General features: G+C 36.6%; 1 protein-coding gene across 13 annotated transcripts in view; it reads left to right on the forward strand.

The window, feature by feature from the left end:
• Positions 1 to 13,750, forward strand: part of C4H8orf34 (chromosome 4 C8orf34 homolog) — a 107,743-nt gene that overhangs the window by 77,539 nt on the left and 16,454 nt on the right. For 6 of the 13 annotated variants that reach the window (XR_012086919.2, XR_013545440.1, XM_020812470.3 and 3 more), the window contains 2 exons: positions 3,351 to 3,853; positions 7,539 to 7,632. Coding sequence is in view for 7 of the 13 variants with exons in the window: in XM_020812470.3 (XP_020668129.3) it covers positions 3,351 to 3,853; positions 7,539 to 7,632 (597 nt within the window). In the remaining 6 variants the exon portion in view is untranslated. Of the gene's footprint in view, positions 1 to 3,350; positions 3,854 to 7,538; positions 7,633 to 10,750; positions 10,897 to 12,555; positions 12,714 to 13,750 lie in introns of those variants that run through there. The other 7 variants (XR_012086918.2, XR_013545437.1, XR_013545438.1 and 4 more) reach the window with 3 other exon arrangements.

Here is a 13,750-nt window from a genome sequence, read left to right on the forward strand (position 1 = left end):
AGCAGATGGTGTGGGGTTGAGCCTCACCTGATTCTTTTTTTCCACTAGCAGATGTCCAGTGTTGCATCCTTCTCTTGTGCTTCTTATCTGATAACAATTATTTTCCTTGTTATCGGTTGCTTGGGATTGGATATCACAGTCATGTCCTGTTTGTGAGTGTACCAGGGTACAAATGGAGAAGATGTTCCAGTATGACCTAGCAAATAAACCCATACCTTGTGTTATTACTAGGATTCCTGGCATGTCTCTGTTGAGCTTTCAGTAGTTAGAAGGCCTTTTAAAAATCCTTCTTAGATTTGTCTTGCTACACGTTTTATGACCAGTAAGTATGGGAGCTGTGCATGGAAAGAGTGCATTTTCTTCCTTGATTGCACTGCTGATATTTGAATTGTGACATTAACTAAGCCACCCAGAGTAGACTATGTCTAGATGGGCGGCATATAAATGCAATAAATAAATAAATAAATAAATAAATAAATAAACTATGCAAACAGCTTTCCACACTGTTGTTGAGACCTGATTATTAGGAGCTTAGGAGAAGTGATGCAGCTATTCCTGTCTCATTTAAAGGCAGACAGACAGTAAGAAAGCTTCAAACAGACAACCTAGCCATTCAAACCAAAATTAGTGTTCACTTGAATAATCTGTTTGAAGTACATGTGAAGGCTTTCATGGCCAGGATCTAATGGTTGTTGTGGGCTTTTCGGGCTCTTAGGCCATGTTCTGAAGGTTGTTCTTCCTAATGTTTTGCCAGTCTCTGTGGCCGGCATCTTCATAGGACAGCATTCTGTGCTCTGAAGATGCCGGCCACAGAGACTGGCGAAACGTTAGGAAGAACAACTTTCAGAACAAGGCCAAAGAGCTCGAAAAGCCCACAATAACCATTAGATCCCGGCCGTGAAAGCCTTCGTGAATAGCACTGAAATTTGCTAATTTGCTCTGTACTCATTCAGTTTTACATGCTGCATAAATACTGTAGATTGGATCAAGCTATTTCACATAGTCACCTATGACGTATCCTGAAATGGATTTATTATTTTCAGCGATACAGCTGCTCACAGAGACATACATTCATACATTCTTTTGCTTTTCTGCAGAAGAAAGGCACACAGATTTTCAAAAACTTGAATCTACTGAAGAGGAAGCTGCTGAGCTAGGGTTGAGTTCATTCAGCTTCCTCATACATAGATGCACATTTGGAGTGTATAGGCAGCATTCAGTTGCCTTAGGCAATTGTGTCAGGGCTATCACACAAACAATTCTACTTATTTTGCAGGACAACCATCATACTTCCAGACATTTGCCAGTTCTGCAGTTAACAATATGCCCACTCAAGATTTGGACAGCAAGCAAAGGGGGAAAGTGCTTGCACCTTCCATGTGCAGTTTGCCTTAATAAAAAGTTGGCAAAGATGTCTTGCTGTTCTGCTCTTGACATTCTTATCCTACTCGGCTTTGTTGTTCTACTGATCTCCAGTGTTTGCACTATGAAAATGTTTCAGTGTCATTCCATTAGTGGTTTATTTCTTCATTTTTTCTATCTTACCTCCCACTGCTATTTTGCCCCACTTCTCTCTTATACCCAGAAGATCTTCATGATTAGATATGCCCTGGCAACAGAGTATATTTCTGGAAAACAATGGAAACCTCATTTTTGCAGCAGATTCTTGCATGGCAGAACTTGATAACAATGGCTAAATTGTTAGTCCCAACTTGAGTAATCACATTGAATCAGTGGACACTTAATAGTTAACTCTGTGGCTCTAGTTATGGTTGGGACTAGCACCTGGATTTAGCCCTCAGTTTTCAGTCCCCCCCCCTGCACTGCTTCCAAGTCATGAGTTATGAGGCTTTGTTTTCAAGTATCCAGCAAGTATTTAGATATCATACAAGTTTAGTTCCAGTCACATATAACTGACAGTAATTTTCTTAAAATAATGAAATATGATATTGGATACATATTTCATGGTATTCTTCTTTTTGAGGTATGCTCTTTCTGTTTCAGCCAACTGGGTACTGAAAACCAGCAGATAAATTCCATGCTAAATAAATATGAAGAATTTTTATGGAATAAAATCTTTAAATCAGCTGTGAAGAACTGATTTAAATGCTTTGCATGTTAGCAGAACCAATATGTTTTTGTAGATAATTGAACTTTTGCCAAAATTATGTTTACTAAACCCTCATTGAGACATAAATATTACATATCAGTTTTCAAAGTACTTTCACCTTATTCACTGTAGATAAGTCAACGAACCAGATAATTTGCAAAAAAACAAAAACCAAAAACCCGTGGTTTAAGTTAATTGTAAGAGAATTCTTTCTGCATTTGGTTTTAGTTATGGCATCCATATCATCATCTGGTAACCAAAAGTATTTAAACTAAACAAGTATTCTACAGATTTCAAAGTGATGTGTATTACTTAAAAAAACCTTAATGCAACAAGACCATTGAAATTTTTAAATTGAAAATAACTAATTTGATCAGGTCATTCTTCCAATTTGATTATTTTAAGATTAAAGCACCAGTAAGAAATATTTATTCCTGAGTTTTATTAAATTAAAGATGGCTATTAAATCAATGTACTGTGATTACCATTTTCCAATAACAATCTATTGGGTTGCTCAGAGACATGTCCTTTGAGACCTTGCTAAATATATATAATTCAACAGTACCAAATTGCTTGCTTCAAAAGCAGAGCCTAAATGAAAAATTTCAGTTGTTGTCAAGTTAATAATATCCGTAATGCAGTCAGTGTCTAAGAACTTTCTATTCAAGGATTTCTTGCACTGTCTGCAACTTATTGCATAGTGGGTCCCTAACTCTCCAGCTTAACTCAAACTGTCCAAAGACCTGAAAACAGGATTCAAAGTCAAAAGCCTTTTTAATAGCTTACTCTAACTTGAATGGGTAGATAAAATATCTGCATAAAATATTTCCCATACTTTCATCATTTATTCATCCTCAGTATGTTTGTTCCCTCACTAGTGTGCTGATGCGTATTGATTTTCAGGATGGTGATTTTATGACTGCTGTAGGATGTGTTGATATTTGCAGCTGATAATGTTCAGAAAGAGAGGTTGAGACAAGCATATGTTACATTGTGGTATTGTCTCATTCCCTCTTATTCAGATGGAGATCAAAATACAATATGTTTGCTTTACAGAGAGCTCTCTACATCAACTGTATTTGTGAGAAATGGTTCCAACTGAATGTTGACCCAGAGACCAGTGGGTACAAGTAGAAAAACTCATCATCTTGAGTTGAAATGAAATATATATCAATGCAGAGAGATCTATGTCCGTACACCCACTCCCCTTATATTGCTTTATTTTTGTGTCTGTGTGCAGACATTGAAAAGGACCTAGCGCTGTGGGAAGAAGGAAGACTATCAAGGAATATTAGTAGTCCACCAACTAATTTAGTTTCGCTAGATCACCAAGGAAATTTTAAGGTTACACCAAGCCAGGATTCAGGACCTCAAGTGCCAATTCTGACTGGGAAAGATATTCAGCTGCAGCTTCAAAGAAACAAATCACCACCATTATCCAGTAACAGTAGACTGCAGGTCTCCAGTGTCATAAACAGTAGGCCTCAGTCTCCTAATAGACAGATCAACCGATCTTCTGTGATACCAACTCCAGCAAACAGGTCTGGAACCCCAAATACTTTGTTACAAAGGCCTCTTTCCCTTAGCAACCAAGGAAACAAGGAAGCAATTATTAGAATGCCGAGAAGCCGGTCTTTGATATCAAAGAACCAACTTAGGAGGACTGTCACCACTCCCACAGGATTCCTTGAAACAAGCGGAGACACTCTAGGAAATGTCACTCAAAGAAGCAGTTTGTCTGAAGTAAGTTTTTTAAAATAAATTTTTTTAAAAAAAAATTATTATCCTATATATACTGATAAATTGTTCATCCCTATTTCAGTTTTGAATTAATGTTCCATGGATATTACCTTAGTTGATTAATTAAAACATTATCAGATAAATCAGAGGCAATTCATGATATTTATGGCTTGTATATGCTGGCAGCTTTCTTCTGAGGATCTGCCTGTTCATTGTACCGTTCAGTTGTTTTCAAGATTAAATTGATAACACACACACTTTTTGTTTTGTTAGAATTATTTGTTTGCAGAAAGTCTTATGCTTTCTATCTGCATTAGATGTTTGGTTCTATTTGGTTTGCTGAAAATGTGTTACTAGTCTCATTGAATTTTGCTGAAGTTATCTTTTTATCTTTAGTCATCTTTATGAATGGAAGCTTAAATAATAACATTTAGAGAGCTAAAAATGAAAATAGTAGTTGTTCCTATCAGCAAGCTAGATTGTGGTTTTTATGCTTCTTTTTGCATACCACAAATTTATTACAGGATGGATTGATGCAATCCAGCATACTTTTAAGTGTTTTTTTCTGTGCATATATCAAACATTGAGCTGTACCTTAGACTGAGGATTCTCCTTGACCATCCATGAGGTTGGGCTATACACCAGAATCACATAAAGGAAGTATGGTTGCACTTTAATTTGTGTTAGGACAGAGTTAAGTGGAAGAAAGGGATCCTGTCCAGTCATGGATCTATCCGAATTTCAGTTTTGAACCTGTATTTTAATTTCTTTTTCCATACTAAAGTAATGTGCAACACTTGAACAACACAATCTAGAATGTTTTCTGCCAGATAGCTCTTGGTTCTTGAACATGTAAGGTGCTTTTAAGACACACTCCTGCCTGTGCAATTTCTGGTGCTTGATATTTTTAATACCCCTTTTCTCCCTCACCAGAGAGATTGTATTAAAAACAGGTATTTTTTAAACAGGCATAGGCCAACTCTTGAAGAATTTGGCAAAGATTAACATGTCAGCTGTGAAGTTCTTTTTGTAAAAAGTCCAAGATTTTAGTTTTGTGGTCCTGTCTGTAAGAATTATAAGTTGCCTGATGATATGAGTTCTTGTACAGTTCTAATGGCATGGAAAAATTCTGTAGTGAACTTGCGGGTGTATTGCATTACTAGCTCAATTCAAATTCAAACCAAGTAATATAACATAGATAAATGTCTGTCTTGTCACCACAAAATGTATAAATCAGTGTATTGAATCCTTTTTCTACATGTACACATAACCATTTGGTCTTTTAGATCTTCACACCTTTCTGCAGGTACACCCCAATGGAGACAGATAGCTCTGAGGATCGGATCATTAGTGTTTGCTTCCATACCTTTATGAAATGGGCACAACTGAATGCCAAATATGCTTTGTCTCTTCAGACATAGTTTGCTGGAGTCTGTGATAGTTCTCATTGTGATGTTGGGGAAGCAACATAAAACAAAAACCTTAGGTTTCTGTTTTTGCTACTAGTGCTAGATGTTTGTTGGTTTGCACATTGGTTTATTTGTGCTAATATGACTTGTCCTTCCCCAAAATACCTAAAAGCAGTCTGAGAAAAAGAACTGATTACGTAGACAGAATAAACAGATTTTACAGAATCAAGGAAGACAACAAAGCAGAAGATGCTTAGTAAATAAGTGTAACATTATTAAAACAGTGTGTTAAAATGTCATTCAGTTGTGTAGGTAAGATGGTGTTTCTCACCCCATTACTGGCACAGTAGCTGGCTCTTTCTCCCAATTTTCTTTGTCTGAAATATTCCCACTAAATGTGGCTGTGGTACTAGTGCCATGTTAGGTGTGTCTGCATGTGGCAATTGAAGGAGGCTGGAGGGTCACTTGAGGTTCAGCTCAGCTCCTTTCTCTATCAACTTCCCATAGCATGAAATGGCTTAAAAGAGAGAGCCACTTCAGGATATTGGCAAATTAAATACTACATATGCACTTCCATGTAGATGCAGAAGAAATAACATTACTATTTTTTTTTTTAGATTGATGGGGAGGGAGGGTCTTGGGCATCTCATGGGGATAAAGGAACTCCATGGGTTGGAAGCTGCTGAAAGTGAATGGATATGCTGCATTACTTTTTTTTTAAAGACCACTTCCTCCTGGAAACAGATGGAGATAGGCATACGTAGTTTTTCCTTTTCTTTCACTTGCCTTAATAGGCTAGTCGAGAACCTGCCTGCAGCTGAATCCACTGCAAGTGTTTCTGTAAAGTGTTCCTTTACGGTGAATTAAACCCATGCTATATTAGTTCAACTGTTAAAATACTGGGGCCTAAGTCATAGCTTAATTTGTTCTGTTTTCAGTGAGAACCAAAGGCAAGCACTTTAGTCTGGATATAGCTGAATGACATTATGTGCCTAAAGTTGGTTGTGAGTTCCTTGAAGGCTCTGCCTTTTAAAGTAGAGATTTGAACACTGTTCCTCCCTTATAGCTGGCCCCCCTAAAAGAGCTTGAAAGTCTCAAAAGTTTCAGCATCCTGTTTTTGTTGATTAAAGCCAATTTTTAATTTTTCTATTTAATAAAAAGAGTGAACATTCATTCATTCATGTCTGTCATACGTTACATGACTTTCTGCACAACAACAGCAGTCCAAACATATATTTCCAAACAAAAACATAGAGGAAACATACTTCATATAAATCCTGAACTATAATTATATTGGTGCTTCTCTTTGTGAAATCATGTCTTTGCTGCTCTGCAAGCAATTTAGAAACTGTGAGTTATTTCGCTGTGAGAAGTCTGGCTTTTATTAAAACTTACATCTGTTCAATGTATATTGAGATTCATTGTACTTGCTACTTTTTTACACAGTCAACCTTTTCATGTGTCAGTTCTGTTAAATTTGTCGCAATGACTGTAGAAGATTATAAGTTTGTTTATTGATTAAACTTATACAAAACGTATGCGTAAAACCAACAAGTTTTTGTCTGTTATAAATGTTTTTTAAATTCATTTTTATATGGTGTTTAAATATAAAAGACAACAAAGTCAGACAACTCAAACACACAAACACCCCTACACCTCAAACAAGAAATTAGAACAAATTGTTCTACTCCTGGCTATTAGGATGTTAATTCTACCAACTTCAGTGGAGCCTGTTACCAAATTCAATCTACAAAATAGAAGCTTTCTCCATGTATTCATTCTTTTACCTTGTGATGTTAGATCTTCCAAGAAGTGAGGAACAACATTAGCAAACCGAGTATCATGCTTACACATAAGTTTTTTTTTCCTCAGCAATTTAAGAATGGTTAAACTACTTGCAGCTACAGTAAAACACACAAGTTGCTTTTTAGCCTCTCATTGTACTTCTAGTATAATTCTGGCCCAGTCCACAGAGAAGACAATTTGAACATTATTGAGGGTGTTCAGGGTTGCGTGGCTGCTATAACTGCCTTGTTTTTAAAAGCACAGTGGAGGGATTTGGCTATCTCCTCTGCTTAAAATAATACAAATTCACTATCCCTCACGTTTCATGGATTTTCACTAGTTTAAAAAAGTGATAGGAAATGTTTTTTTTTTAAAATAATACCTGATTAAACTAGAGTAATTGTAATAGTTTTGGAACTATTGGTTGGTTTATTTGATCTAAATATTTGCACCCCTAATTATTGTCCTAACTGCATCTCTTATTTTTGTGTCAGGATGAATTCTTACAACAACTTCATCTTGCTCAACTGCCATGGATTAAGCCAAGTGATACCGAAAGTGAAGGAGTGGAGGGAGATCCTGATAAATGTAAGAGATTATTCCTATTAAATAGAAATTGCTGGTAGCTTGGAAAGTAGGCATATTATTTTTATGAAACCATTTCATAACATTTTAACATCTGTTTTCCTATTTATGAGTATTTATGACTAAGAATTAGATAGAACTTAGGATGAATAGAGCACATATTTCAAAAGGTCAAGTAAATCTGAAGAATAGAATAGTACATTTAGTATAAAATATAGCATTTAGGTCATGTATACCATATCAGGTGCTCTTGATATGCAAAAATTGTACATAAATTCACTTCTGTTTTCATTATTTTTCTTTTTATATCTTTATATACTACTACTACTACTACTACTACTACTACTACTACTACTACTACTACTACTACTACTACTAATAATAATAATAATAATAATAATAATAATAATAATAATAATAATAATAATAATAATAATAATAATAATAATAAAGAAGCACAAATTCTAAATGTGGAAAACACCAGTTGTGTACTTTGATCCATAGTATACCACATACACAGATCAGGGATGAAGAATTTATGTCATTCCAGAAATCCTCAAGTGAGTGTAAGGAAAGGTAACCAAATGGCTGAAATAAACTCTGCCAAGCGGTATGGGATCCTCTTTTGAAAAACAGGATTTGAGTGCTCAGTCAGCACAATATGTACTTCAGTCCTGCATTTCTAGGAAACTAATAGTGTGGTGTAGTGGATAGAGTGATGGACTCAAGAGACCTGAATTCGAATCACAGTTCTGCCATGTAAATTTACTGGGAACTGGTATAACCACTCTTTAAATATCTGACTTACCTTGAAAGGCCTACTAGGTTTGCTATGAATTGATTCTGACTTGATGACACATAACACAAGTATTTCTATATCCTTAGTCTTTCATTGCATGAAAACATACTTCACATCTCAGGGTCCTGATAAAGATAAATATCATACAGGCCATAATCCCATTGGAATTTACAGGATACACTGGAAACTGCATAAAAACAAATTATATACAGAGGTGAAGTAAATCTAATTGAAATGTTATCATTACATTTTTATAAAAATTACAGTGGTTTGTCATCTTCCAGGATCAAAATGTGTGCCTTTCCTAACCCTGGTACAGAGGAACCAAATGTGGAACCAGATTAAGCAAGACATGTCAAAGTGAGAAATAGTAGGCTGATAGAAAAAATACATTTCTTGAGACATGGATGTGGACTTGTGTAAATAATAAAAACACACATAGAGAAAATATATATTTTAAAAACAAAAACAACTGCTAAATAGCTCAGTGTGTATCTCACTGTGGAGCCAGAGGCTGAGAGTTCGATTCTCCACTGTGCCTCCTTGACAGGGGCTGGACTTGATGATCCATAGGGTCCCTTCCAGCTCTGCAGTCCTGTGTTTAACAAGTGGAAGGGGAAAGCAGGGATCAAAGCACCCTGTCTTCCCGCTCCACTTTCTTGCCTCCACTTTCTTGCCAAGAAATTGGAGGCAAGAAAGTGGAGGGGGAAAGCAGGGGTCAAAGCGATTGTGCAGTGCTTTGATCTCTCTTTCCCCCTCCACTTGCTAAGTGGGCTCCTTACTACTGTGTATAAGATGACCCTCAATTTTTAGTCTAAAGATTTTAGACAAAAGTATCATCTTATACACGGAAATATGTGGCAATATAGTGAAATATAGATTCTCATGAAGCAAACTCATATGGCTGAGAGGGTTCTGAGATTCAGGTTGTACTGCAGAGATCTGTAGTACTTGATGAGCCTATCTGCAGAAGTGCTACAAAGATAAGAAGAGGAAAGAAGAAAAGGTTCTCACATCACACACAGACACACACACGCATGAAAGGAGGATAGATTGGGGAGCCACCAGTGTGAGGGAAAAATAGTGGTGGAAGATAGATTACAGGTGGAAAAGATTACCTCTCCTTAGTATGTCTTGGAGCTGAGGAACATTGAAACTCTATCTATTTAAATAAATAGACGGAGGACCTAAGAAAATCAGGACTGGACGATTTTTTTTTTTGGAGAGACTGGCTCCCTGTGTTTGATGTTTAGTCTGGACTTTCTCTTGGTTGGACTGTGTGGATTTTGATAATATTGCTATAATATCTGGGCAAGGAGGGGAGGACATACCTAGGGGAGGTTTATGATGATGGGTTTGGTTTGTTGATAAAATAGTGGAATCAAAAAAAATATTATTTATACAAACCATATATATTGGAAAGATGGAAATGACCTCCGAAAATTTTAAATATCAACGGTTGGGAAATTTGCCAGATAAAGAATGGCTGGTTACCATGCAAATGACAATAATAACAGGATTTCAACAGGTAAATGAGCACCTCAACCAGGTAGAAGACCTGATGAAAGGGAAACCATCAGAGGTTAAACAACAGTTAAATGAAACTCCAGAACAGTTTTTATTGAGAGCGATGCCAGGTAATATAGATGAGATTAAGAGTTACCCTGTGAACTACTCAGCTATAATAGAAAAGGTGATGTTAAAAATCAGACTACTGTCCTGGATTCAATTTTATCTCCTCAAAAGTGGAAGAAAATAGAGTCACAGAAACAAGAGAAGGGTATTGAGAAAATATGGGAAGTGCTAGAAATGGATATCTTTCCAGGCAGGCTGAATGTACGTCCAAGACAGAAGGAAATTGAAAGAGGGGATGTATTTTATAATTGGTCTCGATTTCCTGATAGAGTTGGAATAACTTAGATTTAAATTAAAACATGAATATAAGCTGATATTTAGAGGATAACCAAAGTTGTTTTTTGCATTGAAAAATGAATAGATCAGATGCATGTATACCTAATATGAATAGATGGGATGATTGCATACTCTGTGTTCTCCTATCCTTAAAACCCTTTCCCCATCCCTTACACTTCCTTTTACCTTTTGTATTCCCTACCCTATTCATAGAAGTTTAAAAATAAAATATTTAAATAGAAAAAAAAGGAACATTGAAACTCCAATTGGAACATGAGGGAATTCTTGGGCAAGAACAGTAAATGTAACTACCATGTTTCTTCTTATCTGGTTTCTGGTCAGGCTGACTAAAATGATCTAGCCCTTTGTTAATCATGTGTCCACTTAATGTGTTCCACCCTCTCCTATCAGAAATGGCTTTTGGAATGTTGCCCATCAATGGAATGTAAAGTGCCACTTCACTTAGAGGAAGAAGGAGATTGTTATGAAATTGTAGACCATTCCTGGCTGACTGTTTTTTCAGACCTCCAGTCAATTCTTGCAGTACAAAAACAAAACAAGGTGATCTAATCTATATGACCTCTCTACATGAGGTCTATCCTCTGAGATGACTCTTTGTCTGGGGCATTCATGTCTTCTATATAATTTTGATATGGGTGGTTTAGAGCTGTCATTTCCTCTTGGGGGCTTGACTCACTTTGAGACCAAAGGCTGTTTCTTCTCAGCCACTGTTTTCAACCCATAGGAGTCTTTCAGTCCAACCACTCTTAGAAATAATCTCTGCATTACTATTACTATACATTTATATGGTCTAAGCGAGCTGCAAATTGAGTCAGAATAATTTCTTTCCAAGACTCCATACTGTTGCTAGGCAACAATATGGAGTCTTGGAAAAGTGCCTGCAGAAGAGGACACCAGCAAATTTTCTAGTGGCTAGAAAATTTCAGCCATGCAGAGAGTGTGCATCTTCTTCTTTATCATAAGGATGTGGGGAGTTTATGTGCTAAAGCACTTAATTTTAGAAATCGTCCACTGAAATTAGCAACAGACAACAAGAGCCCACAAAAAGAGAGTGTGTGGTGCATGCAGTGTATGGGCCCATCCTGTCAAAGACTGCAAGAAACCCATGCCTGTCTGTCACCAGTTCACCATTTCTCAAGATTATTTCCATAGAATCACTGAACATGCCTGGGAGAATTGGCGTATGTTACAGTTTGAAATCATTTCAGAGGTTGTTTTCATTAAATCAAAGAAAATTGCCAGACTGATAAAATGGCAATGTGTTGTTATTACATATTTTATCGTGTTCTGTGTCAGTGCAAAATCTTAAGACTTGGTTTGCTGCTTAGTATCTAAAATGTTTATTTGTTTCATCTTAAACTCTTTGAATCAATTTGTTTGTGCTGAAATAGCAAATGTTAATTATATATGGAGATTATCATAAAGAACAAGTGAATACTTTCACTCTAAGAGATAATATTTATATTAGTAAAGCATTCCAGTGTTATGCTCCAAAATGGGTCCAGCCCACTGAATAATTATGAAATCTACTTCATGGTGTCATGTACAAAACTGTCCACTTCCGTTTGAACCTGTGACACTAAAGACAGAGAAGGGTAAAAACACTATAATTAAAATAATAGTTACCTTCCTGCAACAACAGACTGACATCTTGAGTTAAACCTATATTCCAATTTTCATTAATACCTTTTTCAATTTTCTACTATATTAACCATATAAGGAGAACCAAAAAATGTTTGATATTGTGCTGCAAGTGAAATATAAGAATGGCAAATTAGTTGAAGGAATAAGCCTTTATAAATATAATTATATGGGGTAATAGCTGCCGTCTGTTTTTGGAATGCAGTTCTTTTAGCCAGGCTCACAATGAGGGCCCATTCCTGGAAAATGTAGGCTGCCAATATCCAGGTGCTGAAATGTTTGTAAGGTAGGAAATGTATAATGCCAGGTCTCAGTGCACACTGCAGCTGAAGGACCCAGCAATATACAGTATAGACCAGTGTAATGTCATCCTTTGCTCCTGTTCTATGGAAAGTTAATAAATGATTTACAAATCTGCATGGACACTATATATGTGATTTAGTGCTTAGAGGAATGAAGGTTCATAATTTATGACTGGGAGCAGAAGAACTGTAGTATTACTCTTCACATGCAACAGGTGTTCTTTGGCTTAGCATTTAATAAATTACTTGCAGGTAATATTTACTACATTCTTCAGTTTCAAGATAATAACAGCCCAGGTGTAAACTGATTTTGAACAGGGAGAGAAGACACAGCTACCAATCCAGGTATTTGGGAAAGAGAATGTCATTGGTGACTATTGCACAATAGAAATCTGACTTTGAGATTTTTTTAAATTTAAAAGCTGCAACAAGAAGTAAAACAAACCCAAAAGATGAAGCATATGAGATGAAAGTAAAATCACTAGCAAAATAGTACTAAACAGTAAAATATATGGGGGAATAATTTACAGCATTTATCAGTACATAAACAACAGGTGAGCTTCTCTGGAAAGAACATTCCATCGGGGAGGTATTTATTTATATTTATTTAATTTTTTTATTTGATTTATATACCGCCCATCTGGCAGCCAAGGCCACTCTGGGCAGTTTACAACAAATAACAGAAAACAACAAAGTAACAAAATAGCAAATAACAACATCAATACATAGGGGCAAAAAATAAAAAATCATAAAGTGCAGTGAGGATAAAATTACAATACAATAAATATAATTAAAAGCATAGAAGAATATATGATAGAATGATAGAAATGGTTCCATAATTGTGGTGCTCCCACCGAGAAGGCCCGATTTCTAGTGGTTGTTTTCTGGGCCTCTCTCGGGGTCAGAACTCTCAGCTGTTCTGCCTGCAACAATCTTATAGGATGGTCAGACTTAACTGGAAGGAGGCACTCAGTCAGATATCGAGGTCCCAAACCATTTAGGGCCTTATAGGTTAGTACCATCATCTTGAAACTGGTATGGAAGCAAACAGGAAGCCAGTGTAAGGTGGCCAGGGTGGGGGAGATATGTTGTTATTTTCTAACCCCTCTCAGAAGTCTGGCTGCCACATTATGTACTGGTTGCAGTCTCCGTAGCAGTCCCAAGGGCAGCCCCACGTAGAGGGCATTGCAATAGTCTAATCTCAAAACTACCAGTGCATGGACCAGCGTGGTGAGGGACCCGGTGTCAAAGTAGGGATGTAGCTGGGTGATCTGCTTTAGGTGAAAATAAGCAGATTGGAGCAGATGCTATCTGAGATGTCATTGATAGTGATGGGTCCAAAAGCACATTCAAGCTACAAACCTCATCATTAATGGAAAGAGTGCCCCTCCAAAATATAGAGAGGCACCCAGACCACAGACACTCGGGACCCTCACCTGCAGGATTT

Source organism: Pogona vitticeps, chromosome 4 (genome assembly GCF_051106095.1).
Source record: "Pogona vitticeps strain Pit_001003342236 chromosome 4, PviZW2.1, whole genome shotgun sequence".
NCBI classification, from domain to species: domain Eukaryota; kingdom Metazoa; phylum Chordata; class Lepidosauria; order Squamata; family Agamidae; genus Pogona; species Pogona vitticeps.